The 20,356-nt window shown below is 51.9% G+C and overlaps 1 protein-coding gene across 1 annotated transcript in view; it reads right to left on the reverse strand.

Annotated features, from left to right (window-relative positions):
• Cdh23 (cadherin related 23) overlaps positions 1-20,356 on the reverse strand; it is a 362,011-nt gene that overhangs the window by 149,113 nt on the left and 192,542 nt on the right. The window contains exons 12-14 of the mRNA XM_005360071.2: positions 9,610-9,615; positions 7,584-7,733; positions 6,991-7,149 (exon numbers count right to left, since the gene is read on the reverse strand). Of these exons, the coding sequence (XP_005360128.1) occupies positions 6,991-7,149; positions 7,584-7,733; positions 9,610-9,615 (315 nt within the window). The remainder of the gene's footprint in view (positions 1-6,990; positions 7,150-7,583; positions 7,734-9,609; positions 9,616-20,356) is intronic.

Genomic DNA, 20,356 nt, shown 5'->3' on the forward strand with positions numbered 1-20,356 from the left:
AAAAAAAAGCCATTGGCTCATTGACTGACTGAGTGATCTAGGTACACTATTTACCTTTACCTTTTCTGTGCCTCAGTTTCCCCATGGGGCCTTTGATCACCCTCTGTCCTGCCACGTGCCTCCAGCAAGTTAACCTAGGTCCCCCAGACACTCACACAGGACTCAAACCCACTGTGTGCCGTGGCCCCAGTTGAAGACACCTGGGGAAGAGGGAGGATGGATGGAAGGAGAGATGGGTGTGTGCTGGGTACCCGGGAGAGGGGGCTTCTTGTTGGAGATGGGCACAGTGGACTGGCTCTTACAGCCAGTGGGCTGGATAAACAGAGGAAGGCACAGCAGGCACTAGAAAAAGAGAGGACAAGGACCTGGAATGCAGGCAGGCAGGTGTGAGGGATGCCATCAGAGCCTGGTTGCAGAGGTACTGAGTGCCAACCCAGGCCCAGAGAGCTTAAACTCAGCTGCCAGTGAGTGTCCAGGGTAATGGTTCTCAACCTTCCTAATGCTGCATTTTTTTTTTTACTACAATTCCTCATGTTGTGGTAAACCCCTAACCTTAAAATTATTTTCGTTGCTACTTCATAACTATAATGTTGCTACTGTTATGAATTGTAATGTAAATATCTGCTACTTCCGAAGGTCTTAGGCGACCCCTGGGAAGGGTCATTCAGATGCAAAGGGATCGTGACTCACAGGTTGAAAACCACTGGTCTAGAGCCAGTGGAGATGTCCTGCTTCTCCGGGAGGGTCCATTGTGGAGGTGAACCCTACCGGTGGATCACCAGCCTCCAAGAGATTTCCGCATCTCTGACCTCAGAATCCATGAGCGTGATGATGTGGCACCGGCCGAGTTTGAGTGATTTCTAATGTGGCAATCAGCACAGAAGAAAGCTCTGTGTGAACAGAGGGCGTAGCCGGTGCGCAGCGCAGGCACCAAGTGAGTGAGTGTCTGAGGACCGGCTGGCAGATGCAGGAGTGGGTGAAAGCTGTGGAGAGCCCCTGAGTTTCTTTAAGTGGGGAATCAGAAAACTCCCGCAGCCAGGGCAAGCTCCCATGATGAGCAGAGCCCACGCAACAGGAGCCAAAGGGCCCTGCTCAAACAGCAGGAAGAATGTTAGGTTAAGGCATCACAGGGACCTTTGAAGTTCAGGTTCCCGAGCAACTGCACAGGCTCTACACCCTGCAGCCCCTGCTCTGCCTCTTCCAGGGGTCTTGTTCTGTCCCATTGGCTGACTCCGCTATCCTCCTCTATGTTTGGCGACTTTGAGGCTGGATCCTGCAGTTGACATAGGCAGGAGCTCAGTCCCTGTGCTAAGGGAGGAGAGCTGGAGCCCAGGAAGTCAGAGTGGGAGGCTGGGCAGGTGGAGGTCCAGAGACTGCTGCTGGGGCACATGAGGTTGACAGTCACAGCTGTCACTCACCAGTGCCTTTAAGACACTCTGTGCTCGAGTTGACCAATCTCTTATTTAAAAATTACTTCTTTCTATGTGTAGGAGGGGTGTTTTTCCTGTATGTATGTCTATGCCTCGCATGCATGTCTGATGTCCATGGAGGCCACAAGAGGGCATCAGATCCCCTGGAACTGGAGTTACAGATAGTTGTGAGCTGTCATATGGGTACTGGGAGTCAAACCCAGGTCCTCTGGAAGAGCAGGCAGTGCTCTTAACCACTGAGCCATCTCTCCAGTTCTGTCCTATTAGTCCATCACCTCCACAGCACATTCTGGAATCTAGAGGACCAGGGCACAGCTAGGTACCTGCATGGGTCAAGTTCAGCCATCAGCAAAGTGAGAACAGGAACCTAGATCTCTGGTTCCTGTTCTTAGCCAGAATCCTCCTACAGCAGCTGAGATAGTAGGAGGTCCTCACTGAGGCTGTGGAGCAATGTGCCCTCCTCCTGGGACAGAGGGATGGGAAGGACCTGGGATAGTTTTAGGGAGCACCCTCCGAGGCAGAAGCAAGGAGTGGCTTTCTCAGATCCCCTGTCTGGGTTCTTAAGTCCACTTGCTTGGGTTTAACGGGGGCGGCTGAGGTAGGAGCAGGCAGCCCCCGAACCTGCAGGCTAAGGTGCCTGGCAGTCACAGAGCTGGGAGCCAGGCCTTGCCGCTGATAGGAGAGGCCCATTGTACCAGAGCTTGACTCAATGGAACTGAAGTTGGTTCCACGATGGCCAGCCTGGGGCAATGACATCACTTCCCCTTTCCCTTGGGAATCAGTGGTTTCTGTTAGCTGCAGGGAAGAGGCAGAGAAGAGACAAAGAGTATAGAGGCTCTGTGTTGACTGGCGGGATGGAAAGGCCAGCTTGATGGGGGAGAATCTGGTTAGTTGTGGCCTTAGGATGTCTAGAACATGGGTCTTTCCCCAAAGCTTCCAGATAGAGGCTGGAGAGAGGAACAGGGTAGGTGAGAGGGTCCAGAGCAGGTGATGGGGTCGGCTTTGGAAGGATGAGAGATACCATGTAGCTAGGAATGAGCGAAATGGAAGAAAATCCTCCTCGTATGTCACTGGGCCCAGAGGCTCAGAGACTATCCAGGTTCTCCATCGCTGGGACAGTATCAGGACTCCAAAAGAGGCACCTGTTGGGGCTGGTCAAGACCACTGGGAACACTGGGATGACTAGGGGGCTCTCCTGAATGAGCTGAGGGTTCACATGGACCTCTTCATTCATCCTCACAACCACCCTCCCCAGCAGGATGGTAGCAAAGCATCCCCAGGATACAGAAAAGTTTCCTTCCTCAGAGAAGGAAACTGAGGTCTCATGGCTTACGACTACCAAGCTCACCATGGTAGATGTAGGCTTGCCCTCAGCTCTCAGGGTGGCAGACAGGCCAACCATAACATAAGACACTATTTGTACAACCTGTACCAGTCATACCCATTTCACCACCCCAGGCTCCCTGGCAGCCAAGGAGGCACCACTTTCTCACTGTGTAGGAAATGCAGCCAAACCCCAGAGAAAGACGGCTTGCCCCAGGAAAACAGGCTTCTAGGTCCTCCTGGGTGACTTACGACCCAGAGAGAGACCATAGAGGCCTCATCTGAATATATGGAAGATGGAGTGGGATGGGAGCCTGCCTTTGCTTCCTTGAGGCCAGTCTGCCTGTAGCTGGGAGGTGGTACTCTACCTTGGACAGGAAAATAGTGACATTCCCAGTCAGGGCCTTCCGTGTGCTCGCTGCTGGCCTTCACTTTGTCTGCTCCGTCTCCTGCTGCCTCCAACCCATATGGTAGTCAGAAGAACCTGCACTATTCCAGGGGTGGCTTGCCTCCCAGACACCGTTCATCCTCAGCTCACGTCCCCTCCCCCACTGGGGAGCACAACACACAGACAGTTAAAAGTCTTGACTCCGAGCTGCTACAACTAGGCTGGGACTTGGCATTGTTTCCCAAATGCCTCCCACAAAACAGGCGAGGGCCTGGAAGTGGCTTGCTATGAAGTGGCCACACTACCTGAACATCAGTCCAATGGGCATATTGGAGTGGATGTCAGTTTGCAACGAAGAGAGACATTTGAGGGCTCTGGCCTCAAGGAAACGGAACCTCGGCTTCCTGCATACCATACCCCTCCCCATACGCCAGTGACAGGCCCTTTACACATGCTCTTCCCACTCTCTTGGATATCCTCCCCTCCCCCTGTTCATCTGCTGATGTCTACTATAGTGCCTCTTTCTTACAGACGTATTCCTTGACCCTCATCTGGATCAGGTAGCCTGTAGCCATTTCTAAATGCTATCTGGCCTTCATCACAGAGAGCAATATGGGATATAAAGACTCGTTTCTCAGTGCCAGGTTCTTCAGGGCAGTGTGAGCTCTCTGAGGACCATACCCCCCACCCCTACACTGTCTTCAGGGGCAGATACCAAGCAGTCAACAAAGATCTGCGGGACAAATGAATGGTTACATTCACCTTGAACATCTCCTATCATCCCATGGCACCTGCTAAACCCTAGCAGGCCCTTCGGACCTGGGATCTGCAGAGTCCTCTCTGGCTCTTCTCTGTCCTCAGCCCTGGATGCTGCTGAAGGGACTCAGTGGTCTAGCACAGTCCCTCTGTGGCTAGCCTTTACTCAATTCTGAAGTTGCCTAGGAGCTTTGGGACCCTGAACAAGCCACTTAATCCCTATCCCTCAACCCCCTCCCTTATCTGGAGAATGGCAATTACCGGAGATACCTAACAGGTAGGGAATGATAGCCACATGATCCGTGGGTTACAGTGGGACAGTAAGAGACAGTAAGGACATAGGTCTTGGTCCTCAAGGGCCATCCCAGCCACCCCCATCACTCCCTGTCCCCAGCACAAGTGCTCTGGCTGCAACCCCAACCACACTCAACCCATTTTTTTCTCCTTCTCAGGTGACGTGTTGAACAGGGAAGCGCTCTTGAGGGATAGCCCAAGCAAGCAACCAGAGCTGGGATCAAGGTCAAAGTTTGACCTCTAGGTCCTTACCACCCCAACTCCCTGCCGTGGAAATTACTGGGCTCTGTAAACTTCTAAACCTGTGCTATAAATCCCAGCCAGCAGAGACTCGAGAGGTCGGGCTCCACTGGTCCATCTGTAATGCCCAGGCTGGTCATGACAGCCAGCTTCCCCTGGCCACTGTCATGCAATCACTCCCCCAACCACAAAAACAGAGCCGTGGCCGGGTGGGGGGCTGGGCGAGCCCCTTGCCGCAGGCTCCACTCAGCCTGCAGTGCAAATTAAAACATCTTCCTTTCTCTTTATAATTTTTTTCCTGACACAACTGCCCATGAAACATTTTAATAACACCGTGGAAAAGGTCAGAGAGAAGGAATTTCACAGTCTCTGAGCAGGCAGCTGTAACTGTGGCCCCTTCTGAGGGAGACAGGGGAAAGACAAGACCTGGATCTAAAAGGAAGGGTGATCAAGATGGCCAGATGGCTAGAGTCTGATGGGTGGAGATGGGAGGCCAGAGAGGGCACAGTGTGGGATATGGTCAGGAAACCTGCTGCCTGCCGGGAGCTAGGCAGCACCTTGGGGTGAGCGGCCCTCCAGCAGGCAGGGAGGAGAATGAGCAGAACTAGAGATGGGGATAGAAAGGTCTATGGCAGGCCTAGTAAGGCTCTGGATGCATCCAACTTGAAGGGCTCAATTCATGTTCACCAGAGGCTGGCCATACTGCCATACTCCTCAGCTCGCGCCTCAATCTCAGCCCTGCTCCACAGGTGTTCCAACCCTCCCACCAGCTACAGCAGTGGTTCTCAACCTGTGGGTCTAACAACCCTTTCATAGGGGTTGTATATCAGATAGCCTGCAGATCAGATATTTACATTATGGTTCATCACAACAGCAAAATCACAGTTATGAAGTAGCAATGAAATAGTTTTTTTTTAAAGCAAAGGTATGTTTAGTTTGCACATAAAATAATTCATGTAGTGATCAAACCACGGTGGGGGGGTCACTACAACAGTTATAACATTATTATAACTACAATAATAATGCTGTATTAAAGGGTGACAGCATTAGGAAGGTTAAGAAGAAATGATCTACAGGAATGTCAAATGCAAATGGAATTCTCCTCCCAGCAAAGACTCCAGGAATGAGTGCCCTGATAGCACCAGGCCTGGACTACACACTAGAACTCTTTGTCACATGGTCCTTGACCTGTATGGATATGATCACTATTACCTGCCTGGTTTCTTTATCTTAGATTGTTTGGCACCCTTCCCCCTGACAGTCCATGGTGTGTGAGAGACACACATTCCCTTTGAGTCCTGGAGCCTTTCATACATCTTGTAGGGTAGGGCCTTGGAGGCGAAGAGAGAGTCCAGGAGCCCAAGGCAGTGAGTGATATATTGCTGAGGTACTGTGGTGAATGCTGGGGGAGTCCTGGGCTGGGAAGCAGTGGATTCAGAGAACAGCCATAGCGGGCTCATGGTTTCCATCTGACAGCCTGACTAGCTAAACATCTGTTTGAAATATTAATAACTGTCAGATGGAAAGGCCTGGGGGCCTAGTGTTTCTCCAGACCATCTGTCTACAGAGTAAACACACTTCAGGGTGGGGGCCTGCTACGGCAGGCGACATCCGCTTGGAACAAGACGTGGCAGCAAGGCCCCTGTGGGCTTCTCACGCGCAAGCATGGGGATGTGGTAACAACATTTATTGAGTACCTATGATGGGTCAGACTCTGAGCTTATGGAGTAACATCTACCAGATTGATCTGCACAGTAACTGATTCAAATGTATGATAGATGCCCCTTTTGCATTGCCAGGCCATACAGTCTGAACAGAACCAATCCCTATGCCCTGGCTCCACTAAGGGAAGCGTAACCCATAGCTGGCATGGGTAGTACCAGGATGACACCTCTATTGAGAACAGTTCTGGGGTAGTGGTTGAAGCTACTGAAAAAACTTATTTTTTTCCCCCACTAGCATTACTAAACTAGTAAGAAATCTGGACGAGCTTTGCTTCTCAGCCACTGCGAAAAAGCTGAGCTGTTGCTAATGACAGATTATTGTTTAGATGAACACCTGGATACGGCCACTCCTGGACTCACTTCTTCCTTTAAGTTACACGACCTAATGCTTTCTTGGCTGAGCTGTGTGAGAGTTTCTGCCTCAGGCAGTCAAGAGCCTTGAACGGCATAGACACAGTAACTGCAGGTGGGGATGAGCGCGTGGCAAAGGCCAAAGGCATCTGAGCATCAACGGACTTGCTGGACTTAGATAGAAAGGGTCACTGTCCTCAAAGATGGCCAGCACACAGTCCACTGGTTAGACGGAATTTCTAGGGCTCCTGGATTATCTGGCATGCATGACTTTCAAGGAAAAGAAAAAAAAAAACCCAAAGTATCTTTTCCTATCTTATTGCCCCATAGTCTGATCTATTTTCCCTGTTTCAAGGGGGGTCCGGACACTGTCATTCACCAACCAACAGTCTCCAGGTGCCTGGGGGCACCTGAAACCCAGATGCTCAGTGTCTTGCATGGGAACATGCAAGAGTTTATGGCCACTGTGGACGCAGAGACTTACCAGGACTGTCAGCACAGAGGTCCCCACAGTGATGTTCTCGTACAGGCTGACATTGTAGAGAGGCTGGCTGAAGATGGGCCGGTTGTCATTTTCATTGATGAGGGTAATCTTCACCTTGGCATAGCCCACGTGGTCAGGTACACTCTCATTGGCAAAGAGCTAGGGGGGCAGGGTAGGGTGGCATGAGCTCCCATGCATCTCTGGAGTCTTTGTTGTCTCCCATAAAACTGTTCTATGTTTAGGATGGGTCTACCCCTGAGTATCTGCTAGAGTCAAGGCCCATGCTAGCTGTGTTCAATGAATCCTTCTGCAGGGCCTTCTTCAGGGGGAGGGAGGGGTACTGGGTACTGGGCTGGCCAGCGTGGGTCACAGGGACACCAGAAGTGGTTCTGGTGAATTAGCCCCATATTCCCAGACATATCCTTGCCTTCCTTGAGGATTTAGCCCCTGCCATTTCTGTTGCTTCTCCGGGACAGAACCCTAGGGAGATGAGGAGAGCTGGGAGGTAGGAGTTAAGGGGGTCCTACTCCACCCTCCCCAGCCTCCCCTTCAACCTCCCCAGGTAGCCCAAGGAGATGCTGAAGGAGGCTTACGTCAAAGTCATAGCGGTCCACGGTCTCATAGTCCAGGGGGATTGCCACTCGGATGCGGATGTCTGCTTTCCCTTGGACGGAGGTGGGGGAGATGATGAAATGGTGCGAGTTGTTGCCCACCAGGTACACCTCGAACATGCTGTTCAGACCCTGGGGGAGAGTGAAGAAGCCCATCGTAAAAGGTGTAGATGATCAGGAGTTGGAGCCAGAATGGAGAAGCAGAGGGTGTTGGAGGTTGAAGCTAGTAACACTGCCTTGTAGCGCAGCGGTGGAGGCATGGGCTGGGGAGGGTCTTCTTGCTCTATCTCTCTGAGTCCTGGACTTCCCTTGGATGTTGCTGGCCAGCTCCATCTCCACCTCCAGCTCCTCACTTAAGGAGCCTCTTTGGATCTGTCATCCTGTCACCTCCTAAGTGTACCTCTCCACGTCTATTCCGTTTCCCACCTCCTGGCCATTTCTCAACTGTGGGGTGTCAAAGAGGGAGAAGGAATCTGCCAACATTAAAACCCAAGGGAAGTGTTGGAAAGATGGCTCAATGAGAGGGTAAAATGAGCTTGCCATCAAGCCCGAAGACATGAGTTCGATTCCCAGGACCCACAGAAGGAGAGAATTTGACCACTTGACTCCTGCAAGTTGTCCTCTGACTTCCACACACAAGTCATGGCCCATGCAAGCCTCCCCATTACAAACTAAATAAATAAAGTGTAGGATTTAAAATACAGAAGACCCAGAAGGAGATGAAATAAGTCGTGGAAAGAAACGAAAGACAAAAAAAACCGAGGTGTCTGGAGTGGGCTGGGACCGGAGAGGACAGGAAACGTGTGTTAGGAAGAACACTGGGCTGCTATATATGACATGGAAATAACCAGGGGAACTGGGTGACAAAGAACACCACCGTGTGCCTCACTCCCTGGAGACCCATGGCTAGGGCTGCTGCATCAGCAGCTCCAGTTCATTGCTCTAGGGCTCAGGGTTTTTACCCTGGTCACTTTTCCCTGAGGGCCTCACACATATGAGGGAAGACAGCTATGGTTCATAAAGGGGTGTGTTCAGAACCACATACTCTCCATCTCTTCCAGCTGGTGTGGGGGGGGGAGCTGAATGGGGGTGGAGCTGAATGGGGGTGGAGCCAGCTGACTGAGTCTGGCCTTTCTCTCTCCATAGGGTGTGCCCTCCCACCAGGAGTAGCTGGCTGGCCCTGGCTACAGGTGTCCAGTGATCACCAACCTGAGATGAGCTTCTGGCTCTTACGTAGCCCATCCGTCTAATGTGACACCCAACTGGACAGTGCCCCTTGTGGTTGAACACAGGGCTGCAGTGTAATCCAGGTTTCCCAGGGTACCTGGGAGTTGGGGGAGCTCCCTTCTGCAAGCTCTTCACAGTTAAGAGGGGATGACCAGGCTTCTCTGGCCCCAGAAGCCTTTCCATGCTGAGCTGGCCTGGTCTCTGCTGCCAGGGTAGGAATTCTGAGGAACTGTAGAAGTCAGAGGGCAGGCACCTGCACCCCCTGGAGTTTTCCACCTACCCACCAGGAGGTGGAAATCTCACTGGACTAGCCAGGTGAGGCACTATCAGTTCTCAGAGCCAGGGGCAACTGTGCCTGTCCCTGGGATCGGGATTATGGACAAGATACAGGGGCCACGCACCATCAGCCCCTTTCAGCCTATTCTGGGGTCAAGGCAGGTTGTAGGGGACACTCCAGAGCCTCAAGCCCAGAACAGCTTCTCAGAGACTACTGCATGGCTACTCTGAGTCTCTTGGGTTGAAGAATTTTAGGGTCTCTCTGGCAGGATCCATTCCATCAGCTGGAGGGGACCAATTAAATGCCTGAAAGGACACTAATAGCCAAAGGCAATGGAGCGTGACGGTTCTAAACAGGTGACAAGGATGCTCTCTCTCCCTGAACCCTGGACTCTTGGCCACAGTATTCACAGACCTGAGAAGGTGGCCTGCTGGGGCAGAGGGAGGTTCTTTGTGATGCCCCCCCCCCCCCCCCAGGCCTCCCTGCCCTTCAAGGCTCACTTACCAAGTTCTGTCAGTGGGAAAGGTCAAAGAGGCGGGAGACAAGGAGGAGCCACAGGTGGGAAAGAAGGAAACAGAAAAAAACAGTGAATCACTGGTCAGGGTGAAGGAGAGCCACCTCCCCCGCCCCAAAGGGATCCTGGGATCCTAGCCTGTGATTCAGGTCTACAAGCGTGAGGCCTCAGAATCCACAGCTGAGGCAGGGGTGCTGGAGGAGAGAGGAAAGAGGGTGGAGCACACGCCTGGGGTGAGGCAGGGGAGGGGAGGTCACAGGAGGCCGTGTTCCTCTCCTGCGCTCCTCCAGTCCAGGCGACACTAGGGTTGAACTGTGAGGTGAGGCGCCATGGCCCCACATTCTGCTTCCAGAAGCCTGGAGAGAAACACCGCGGAAGTCAGCCCTCGCCTCTGCCATCTTTTTATTTTCCTAACATTCAGGAGGGAGAGGCGGAAGCCAGAAACTTGGGAAACGGTCCTCATTGTTTCTTTCATGTCACTCTCAGAGATAGCACCTCTCACCCTGTTCCCAGGTCCCTGTCCCAGGAGGCCCATGCTGTGAGATAGATCTCCTTATGCGCAGACACCGCTGCCTCCCGTTTGACACATACAGAAGTATGTTCTTCCTCCCTCTTACAGCTCCGCCTTGGTGATGGCCCCTAACCATATTCGGGAGCCCCTGCTGGCTGGGATGGCAGCAGGCAGCTTTGAAGGCCTCCTGCCAGGCGAGACTCTCAGCACTTCGGAAGTGCAAAGAGCTGCTTTACCCCACCACCCATGCGGTTGTCTGTGTATGGGTGTTTGCTAGTGTAGGGTGTGTGTGTGTGTGCAGCTGAGCCTGTTCACATGAGTGTAGAGGCCAGAGGTCAACCACAGGTGTCTTTCTTCGATTGCTCTCCAACTTGCGTTTTTGAACCAGATCCATTCATTGAACCAGAAACATATTAACCGGACTAGGCTGGCTGGCTGGCTGGCTGGCTGGCTGGCTGGCTGGCTGGCTTCAGGAATCCAGCTAGCTCCGTCTCTCTCCTACCCCTATGCTGGGGTGACAGGTGCATGCCACCATGCTTAGCTGTCTTTGCATGTGGGTTCTAAGGATTTGAACTCAGGTCCTCGTGTTTGCCCAGCAGGCACCTTACTGGTAGAACTATTGTCCAGTCCTTCCTCAGTTCTCTTGAAGGCTGCAGAGTGTCCCCCATTGCACTGGCAGTGCCCTCTGTGGCCACTTGTGAATGCTGGGAGCTTCTGACATATAGTACGTATAAGAAGGTCACAGCCTTAGCGGCTCCCCCTTACATTTTTTTCCCAAGGCCAGTGGGGCATGGTGATAGTGAAGACCCTTCAGGGGACATTTGGTTCAGAGAGGTTAGGTGAGCTACTCAGGGTGGTTGCAAGGTGTGGTGTGGTGTGGGGTGGGGTGGGGTAGGGTGGGGAGGGAGGGTCATGGTGGTGCTAAGAGCCCAGGCCCAGGTTCTCAGGCTATGGAGCGGGATTCTGATGCAGGGTTTTCCCCACTGCAGTACTGGTGTTCAGTAAGGAGCATGTTGGCCCTGTGGCCAGCAGTATCATTACCGGGAGTGACAGATGTCCTGCTGCTATGACAGAAACAACTTAAGGGAGGCCCCAACATGTATAACACATGCCTGTGTGACATCAGCATCTGTCCAGCCCCTCTACCAGGGCCATAGAGGACAGCTATTCTAGATACATGGTCATCAAGGAAGCTTTCGAATTCCTAGCTCCCACCCTCGGATATATGCTAAGCTGGCGTACAGGGGGAGCACAGCTGTCCCCTTTCCCATGCCACAAGTGGCAAAGACAGGGCAGGGTCCTCTCTCCCTAGCGAGCTGGGCCTCCTCTTCACACTTGCCTCTCTCTGGGGCTGCCATCCTGCTGCTCCAGGTGGCAGGAGGCATTTCCAGAGCTGTTAAGGGATGGTTCTGTTGGAAAGAGAGATAAAAAGGACATCAAAGGGGAGCCCAGTAGGTGTGGAGAGGAGCCTGGGAGGCGGGGGATTAAATTCTACTCCAGCTGTGGGAGGTGATCGGAAGACTGATTGGTGAGGCTGCGCTGGTCCCTAAGGTGAGCTGCAGCCGGCTCCCAAGGCCAGGGAGCCAGTGACTGCTGGCTGGAGACCTCTCCAAGGCTCGGGTTTTATGTATCTTCTCCAGGAGGGGCTGCACACTGAATCATTCCTAGTCCCCTGCTGGCTTTCCCCAATTGCTCTTGTTGACTGGAGCCTTCCTGCCCCCTGCAGAGGGCAGTCCCTTATCTGCTGGCTGCCAGAAGAGGAGGCCCGGACAGTTCCCCTAACCTCACCTCCACCTACAGCGTCTGGAAGGGGAGGGCGGCAAGGCGTGGTCAGAGAAGGCCCTGCCCTTGCTCCTTGCTCCTGGGTCCATGAATCTGTTACCATGGTCTCCTGATCAAGTGCTAGTCTTAGTTTGTCATAGAGTGGGGTGTGTTATCACGCACTGGGCCCTCTGCAAATGCTGATTCTTGAGGCTCCCACAGGAGAGAAACAGGGGACCTGCGGTGGGTGTGGCCATGTTCGAAGCATCCTCCATTCCTCTGCAGTACCTTGGTTCCCAGAGTGAGGACCATCTCAGGGCACCTCCCTACCCATGCTGGGGCCTCCTCCAGGGTCTGAGACCTGCAGAGCGGTCGCTTGGACAAGCACACCTGTCCTGTCAAGGTGACTCAGTAGACTCTTTGCTCTCTGCTGCTTGTCATTGGCAGTGCCAGGCCAGTGACCTGGTGGGGTGATACAGGGGGTAAAGCCCAGTCTCTCTGGAATCTTGGTTTCTCTGTTACAGGAAATGGCTTTCCCTTTATGAACCCCAACAGAACCTCAGTCAAGACTACCATAAAGTTCCCTCTTTTTAAAAAGTAACCCTAAAAATTGGGGGATGGCTATAGCCTACTTTTATCATAAAAATCTAGATTCAATTCTAAAACTATTAAAACAACTTAGTGCCCAAATTCAAGCTTCGGTCACACCCTCATGAATAAGCCTCCGGAAAGGGGTTTTTATTAAGGAGATAAAATTCAAAACCCACTTCTACCATCTCTGGCCTAAACAATGAGAGTATGTCCTATTTCTGACCAAGGTGATAATAAAACTCTTAACTTTTAGGGCTTCAATCCCTAAACTTCCTTGCCAGTTTCTACCTCCTGTCCTCAACTTATCCATCTGTGGAGGGGGTACAGTGGGGGCTTGCCCTCTCTGACAGGTGAACTGTGTTCTCTTCCCCAAGACAAGTGACTCCTGGGAGCTCCATGGGCTGGTAAGAGTCATTTAATTTGTACTGAGACCAAGGAATTAGGGTACAGGCAGGGTCCCCAGAGTCATTGCCATGCTCTTTAGAATGCTGCCCAGAACTCAAGACCTGGCACAGAAGAGTCCTGCGACCACAGATCCAGTGGGAAACACTAAAGCTTAGAGATGGTTAAAACCAGAGCTGGGGAAACGGCTCAGTGAGTAAAGTGCTCGCTTTGCAAGCATAAAGTCCTGAGTTCGATCCCCAGCACTCATGAAAATACCAGGTGCAGGGTGCATCTGTAATGTTAGCAGGGACAATAGAAGGATTTCTGGGGTTTGCCGGCCAGCGAACCTATCAGAATTGTGAGCAGAAAGTCAACGAGAGAGTCTGTCTAAAAATGCAAGGCAAAGAGACAGGTAACCTCTGGCTTCAACATACATGCTTCTACACATACATACACACACCACAAACAAAGCTAAAACACCCTGAGGAGTCGGATCTGAGTCCAGGCTCAAACACCGCCCACTTCAATTTCCTAGTTTCACACAAACATTTTTTTCTCCAGGGAGACCTGATTTTCTCATTTGCAAAATGGGGGAAGTGCCATCCACCCCACAGACCACTGAGGGCACACTGTGACATCCTGGTAGTTTCCAGGACAGACATTCCTCTAAGAGAGTCATTTCTGTAGTTTCAGTAGGGGTAGGGTGCGCGAGGGGAGGAGCGCCCTAGGAGGGCTGAGTTGAGACCTTGGCCAGGGATGGGAGGGGCAGGCAGAGGAGGACCCGCAGGGGGATGTGTGTAGGGGGTACAGGGACCATCCACTCCCTCTCAGCAAGGACTGCACGGCTCTCTACTCTTGCTCTTTGTCGAGCTCATCCGTGCTATTGAGTGGCAGAAAATCAAAGCTGACAAGATGTGTTCTTTATCGCCCCTTTGTCCACCCTTCCACTTAATTAATCCCAATCAGACATGGCGAAGCGGCCTTGGCAGGCCCCATTTCCCTTAGCGTCAGCCGCTTCTCCCTTGTACCGCTCTACCTAAACACCAGTCCCTGCCTGCCCCGAGCCACTGTCTTGCACCCACTGCACCCAGGCTGCCTATTTGGGTGACAAAGTCTAGAAGACAGTAGAGGACCCCACTGTCTCTAGTTCCCCTTGGGGACCACAGAGGTAGCAGTCTCCAGTGGTCAGTTGTTGGGTCCCACTGCCCTTTCCTGAGTTCTAGGTCTGCCTGGCCCCCAGCAGTTCAGAGAGTCCCCTTCTCTCTGCACAGAGACAAGCTAATACCTTGCTTCTGGCTCTCCTCTCACCCTTCCCAGTCTGGGCCTCTGAGCAGCCAGGACTAAAGCTGGGAATGTGTCTTCTCTGGAGCCACCACCCATTGCCGGATGATGGAGAAAGATATCTTTCCTCCTGCCTCAGTTTCCTAGACTGTAACATGGTACTCTTGCCTCGGGGACTTCTTCTACACACTCATGAATTACTTAATATCCTAGAACTGAAGCATTCCTCTCTCTCTCTCTCTCCCCCCCCCTCTCTCTCCCTCCCTCTTTCTTTTCCTTCCTTCATTTTTAAAAAAAGTTATTTATACAGTATTCTGTCTGCATGTATGCCTACAGGCCATAAATGCACACCTGATCTCATTACAGATGGTTGTAACACCATGTGGTTGCTGGGAACTGAACTCAGGACCTTTGGAAGAGCACGCAGCGCTCATAACCACTGAGTCATCTCTCCAGCCCCCACCCATCTTTTTTTCTCTCTCTGCTCCCCGCTGTGCCCCTTTGCTCATCCTTCCTTCACTTCCTGTCTGAAACTGTAGACACTTAGTGTCACCCCCCAGACCATACACACGTTAAAACCCCACTCTCAAAGGAGGGCGGACCTTTGGGAGGTGATTTGTGTGTGGGGTAGCATCTTTCGGAACAGGATGCCATGTCTTGATGGCACTTAATGAAAGGAACCCCAGAGCCATCCTTGCCCTGTCAACACAGGAACACAGGCAGAAGATGACTACCTACATGATTACCTACAAACTAGGAAGTGTCTCTTGCCACACAACCTAATACTCCATGTCCTTGGGCTTAGACTCTCCTGCCTCTATACAGAGGCAAGGGAGCCCCTTTGTTATTCTAGTCCAGAGGGACAAGACCCTCTCGTTCCTTCTCCTATTTCTCCTCTTTCTCCTCTTTCTCTTCTCCCCTGCGTACACCCCCACACCCTGCACTACTCCCGCTGCCCCGGGTTATCCATCGAATTCCACACACGCCTGCACAGATGGGATCAATCCGAGGCTGCCTTGCCTTCAGCTTATCTCTGCTCCAAATGATTGATTTTCCCTCTTTAAGAGTAATTTGCTGGCGAATTCCACGTATTGGAAAGGAAAAAAAAAATGTCCTGTGAAATCTAATTCAACCTGACTGGCAGCTGGCACTTTCAAGGAAGAACACTAGAGAACTGTCATGTTCACCCCGGATGGGTGTAGCGCTGTGGAAGGTGGCAGGTGTTCTTCACCTGTGCAAGCACACCTCCTTCCGCCTGCCCCAGCGCTTCTGGGAGTCATAATATGCTTACATGGAGGCCAGTGGAGGTGTGTTTGAATTAACAGCTTCCACTTTGTAGCCCATGGCCAAGTGCATTGTGGGAATCTCTCAAAGCCTGGCTACAGCCCTAGCCTTCAGTCTATTGCCTTGAGGCTCCCTCCTTCCCTCCCTCCCTCCCTCCTTCCCTCCCTCCCTTCCTCTTCTTATTTCTGAGCACAGAGTCCACACTCTTGGGGCCCAGCACAGATAGTTGAGCTCTGCTACCTCATTTCCCTTTCCATTCTACTTTGTCTGCCTCAGTTTCCCCGCCGTGGCCACGAGTTGCCTGTCAGGCTGAATCAGAGATGCCTTTCTGTCATATGAAAACTATATACTTGCTGATTTATGACAGTGATGTCATTTGGTCAAAAGCCCCCATAGGTGCTGTTGATGCTGGCTCCTCTCAGCTAATCTCTTCTGGGGGATGTTGGGAACATCTTCAATACTTCATAAATTAACATGCAGTATAATTAACACTTTTGTTCTACAGTTCTATGGCTAACAATACATGTATAGACTCCTGTCTGACCACTAAGCTAAAACAATTTTACTCATCCCACCCGGCAAAAAAATCCTGCCTTTTCCTACTTCTTTGTAGCCCCCGCCATCAACCACTGAGCTCCTCTGCTCTTTGGGAATGCCATTATGTCATGTAGACTCATGTGACTCTATTACCTGGTACCCAGCTCCTCTCAGGGCGATGCCCTTGAATATATACCTGATTCTCCCTTATGCTACCATCTCTATCTTGTGTGTGTGTGTGTGTGTGTGTGTGTACATGTGCACGTGTGTAGGACCATATCAGGTGTCCTCAACTGTTTTTGATTTTAATTTGAAAGTGTCCTCAACACTTGAATTTTTGAGACACAAGCACTTACTGAACCTGGAGTTTACTAATTCAGCTAGGCTGGTAAGCCAGCAAGCTCTGGAGACCTCCTGTCTGCTTCTCCAGTGCTGGGATTGTGTCCGTGCTCCTCCTTAACACAGAGGCATGCTCCTGCCTCAGAGTTGTGCCCTCGGGCTGTCTTCTGCCTAGAATATCCTTCCACTAAGTGTTTCCACTTCAGATGTCTGTCTTTCAGTGACATCTTAGTGGCGAGGACGCTCCTAAGAGCTCCTTCCCCTAGATCATCTCCAACATCACTCACTCACTCTCTTTGGAGACAGAATTTTCCCATCCTCAGCTGGCCTTGAAGTTGCTAACTGGTAAGCTAGCAGAGGATGGCCTTGAACTTCTGACCCTCCTGCTTTCTCCTCCAAGTGCTGGGATTGCTTGCGGGTGTGTACCTGTGTACCCTCACTCCTGCTTTACGCAGCACTGGGGACTGAACCCAGGGATTCCTACGTGCAAGGCAAGCACTCTACCCTCACACACCCTAGGTGGTCTCTCTAGCCCAATGGCATCCCAGCACTTAAATTATTATTTTTTAATTTAGAGCCAAGGTTCTGGTTGACTTAAGACTCACTACTTCCCTGCCTTGACCTCCCTGGGAGCTGAACAACAGGCACGTGCCACCTACCTGCCTTGCTCAGCTCTTTAGTCCCCCACTTTGGGAGCTGAAGCTGTCCATGAAGAGCAGCAATGTCGGGTGTTGAGATGAGCAATGCGAATGAAGTGGGCAGGCAGAGGAGCATGGGAAAAAGGCATTATGCTCTAGTGTGAATGGGCCTCAGAGAATGGGCGCCATGGTAGGCGTGAGCCAGGCCACAGACAGTCTAAGCGTGGTGGACAGGGTTTGCCAGATGCTTCTGTTCCCACAGGAGCTTTCGGAAGACCAAGTGCTGTCTTAGGGGTGCGCATTTTCATATAAAATGAATGCCACTACTTCCCACTGAGTCCTGCTTAGATTTGGGTGTGGAGGATCATGGGAAGGGTCTGCCTGGGAAACAGATAAAGGCAACAAGTCCACAGACCCAACATGACAGAGAGATGAGCGCCTGCTGTAGTCCAGGGAACTTGGTCCGGCAATGGCAGGGCCCAGGCGCACTGACACCAGAGCTGCCAAATGGGTTTATCGCCCACCCCCACTCCCACCAGGCAGGGACCAGTGCCGATCACAAGCTAATTACGTTCACGATGACACGATGTGAGGAGGTATCTGAGTCATACCAGGCCACCCCTCAGGTCCTCAGGGAGGCTGGAGCTCTGCCAGCTGGGAGGAATCACACAGTGGGGATGCAAGGATGCAGTCAAAGCCAGGAAAATCCCAGTAATCACAATCACAGCAAGAAGAGCTTCCACAAAGGTAACCGGGGAGAAATTAATGGGAAATGCAGACGGGGCTGTCCTGCTCCTGAGGCATCCCTTCTAGAGCAGATAGGCATTGGAGGCAACAGATATTTTCCTGGAGAGCCTCAATCTTGCGGGAGGGACCAGAACCTGTAAGCAGAAGTTGCTGCCTCCCTGGAGGCGTCACTTCTCACTTTCTTCATGGTTTGTAGGAGTGGCCTAGGGGTGAGTGATTCTAGCTACATCTTAGTTACTTGCCTAGAAGGGTTGGGGAGGGGGTGGGTGACTAGACAATGGATGGCCATAAACTCCCCGTGAGAACCATTGGCCACTGGCAGCCTGGCCTCACACCCCTTTGCTTTGTTCCTATAGTTTGACTTCTAAAAAAAAGGCTTAGACAATTGAATCCAGGGTAGCTGTGGTTACTTTCCAAAGGGGCAAGGATGGGAAGGCACTATGCTTACAGGGCCTAGAGGAACAGTGGTCTGAGTGGCAGACAATCAGCCGAATGTGTGACGGGGCCAAGAGCCTTGCTTCCACCCAGGGCTGCAGAGGCACATGGCTCAGAATGCTTATGGACTCAAACCTCAGAAAGTCAGCCTTGTCAAAACAAACAAAAATAAAAACCCAAACAAAACCCTGGTAGCAGTAGGGCTGGAGGGGAGAGGTGGGGAGGGAGAGAGGGAGGAGGGGGGAAAGTTGCAGGTTGTGAAGACAGGGATTTAGCAGGGGTTTGCTTATCCTCTTTTTATGCTGTGGGTCCTCTGGAAGCCTGCAGAAACACACTGGTCTCCTAAGAGTTCCTTTTTCTTTTTTAACAGGATCCCTATTGTTTGGTATATGCAGTGTTGAGACTTGAACCCAGGGCCTCGTGTATGCTAGTCAGGTACTCTACCAACAGAGCCACACCCTTACCCTCTCAGAATGCTTTTGATTGCATAAGATAAACTACAGAGTCCACCAAGTCAACTGGCGACTTTGAAACAGTTTTCCAAGTACTGTTAAAGGGGCAGTGTGGTCAGACATGTGCTTTGGAATTCATTCAGCCAGGATTTTAGAGGCAGGGCTGCGATTAGGCTGTGATTTCAAACCAGGGTCAGGATACTGAGGTTCCTGGGATAAAGTGATAAGAAAATATCAGAGGTTTTACTGAGGTCAAAGTCACAGACCCTGCATCTAGGTCCATAACAAAAAACCAGGAGGCACTGACATTAGTGAGAACAAACACACAGGCTTGTCTTCATTTCCGGTCTGGGTGCCTTAGAGGGCCAGTGGGCTGCCTGCCCCTATATAGCACAGAAACTCCTGGACCAGAAGGCAGAGTTCCAGAGGTGACAGAGGAGGCACATAGGAAGACCACAGGCCTTCACGGTCTATGTGGGGAGGGCACGGAGGAACACAGCCTGAACCAACCCACTCACAGGAGTAAATGCAAAAGTGAGTGTAGATAAATACAAGGCTGGGTTGCTGACAGGCCTAGAACACACGTGGAATGGAAAATCAGGGCGACGAATAAATACAGGACTAGCAAGTGAACCATCTTCCATCCCCTTTTCACACCCGCCCCCCCAATCCCTCACCAACTGAGCATCCTGGAATATTCTCCCTGTCATCCTCTTTCCTTGATTACAGGGTGGTAATGCCTTTTCCTTGGGCAGGTGGGTAATTTGGCTTCTTTTTTCCCCTCCCTTATGCCCCTCAAACAAATTAATCGTGTCATTTGCCTGAAATAAGAACACATTTATGCCAGATGTGTCCCTGGTCACCTATCTGGCACAGGGCCTCTTTTCTTTCCCCAGCCCCTCCTGCCAGCCATGAGGAGCTGGGAGGGCCCACTGTGGGCCAAGTATTTGAACTGCTTTACACGGGGTGTTTCAGCCCAAACTCTGATGGAATGACTTGATTCTTACCCCTGTATTCCCCAGGGGCCCTCTGCTGCTGGAGGTCATCTGCCTCTTGTAGGGACCCCTGAGGGCAGAGGTTCTCACTTTTCTTTGAAGTCCAGGCAGAGCCCACCCTCTCCCTCTTCTGCCTTCTTTAACTACACATGCCCACTCACTTCTGGGCTGTGACGTCCTTGCCATGTCCCCAGCAGCAGTGCAGAGGTGGACAGCAACTGAGTTTGGGGAAGCGGGGTGGGAGGACGGGATAGCCGTATCTCCAAATAAAGAGCCTGAGACATGGGTAGGAAATCCGGAATTGACAGACCAACATCATCCAAACTGCAATACATTTGCTGTGTGACCTTGGGCAAGGCCCTTAACTTTTCTGAATCTTTTCTGACAAGGGCAAAAAATCACATCCAAGGACTGCCTCTACTGTGGCACCCCTAGAGCTCTGGGGGTGGGGCCCTTGAAACCACAGAGTGAGGCTTGCCACAGCCTTTAATTTGAAGCAGAGATGGGTCCGCACCAAGGCTGACTTCCGGGCTCCTGCCTTCCTTCTCCAGGTTCTCACCCCCCACACCAGCATCCCAACCATCTATTTGCATCTCAGCTGTCACACAGGACAAAAAGCAGCTGCTGCTGACTCCAGCCCACTGCAGCTCTTTCTTTCCTGCCTTCCGGAGTTTTCTAGAGCCTGGCAAAGGTGAAGAAATCACCTGGAGACTAAGGCTGGGAGTCCTTGAGGGAGCCAGGGCCCATTTCTAGCCCCTGGGCTACGGGGCACGGTGCACTGG

This window comes from Microtus ochrogaster, linkage group LG2 (genome assembly GCF_000317375.1).
Source record: "Microtus ochrogaster isolate Prairie Vole_2 linkage group LG2, MicOch1.0, whole genome shotgun sequence".
NCBI lineage: Eukaryota > Metazoa > Chordata > Mammalia > Rodentia > Cricetidae > Microtus > Microtus ochrogaster.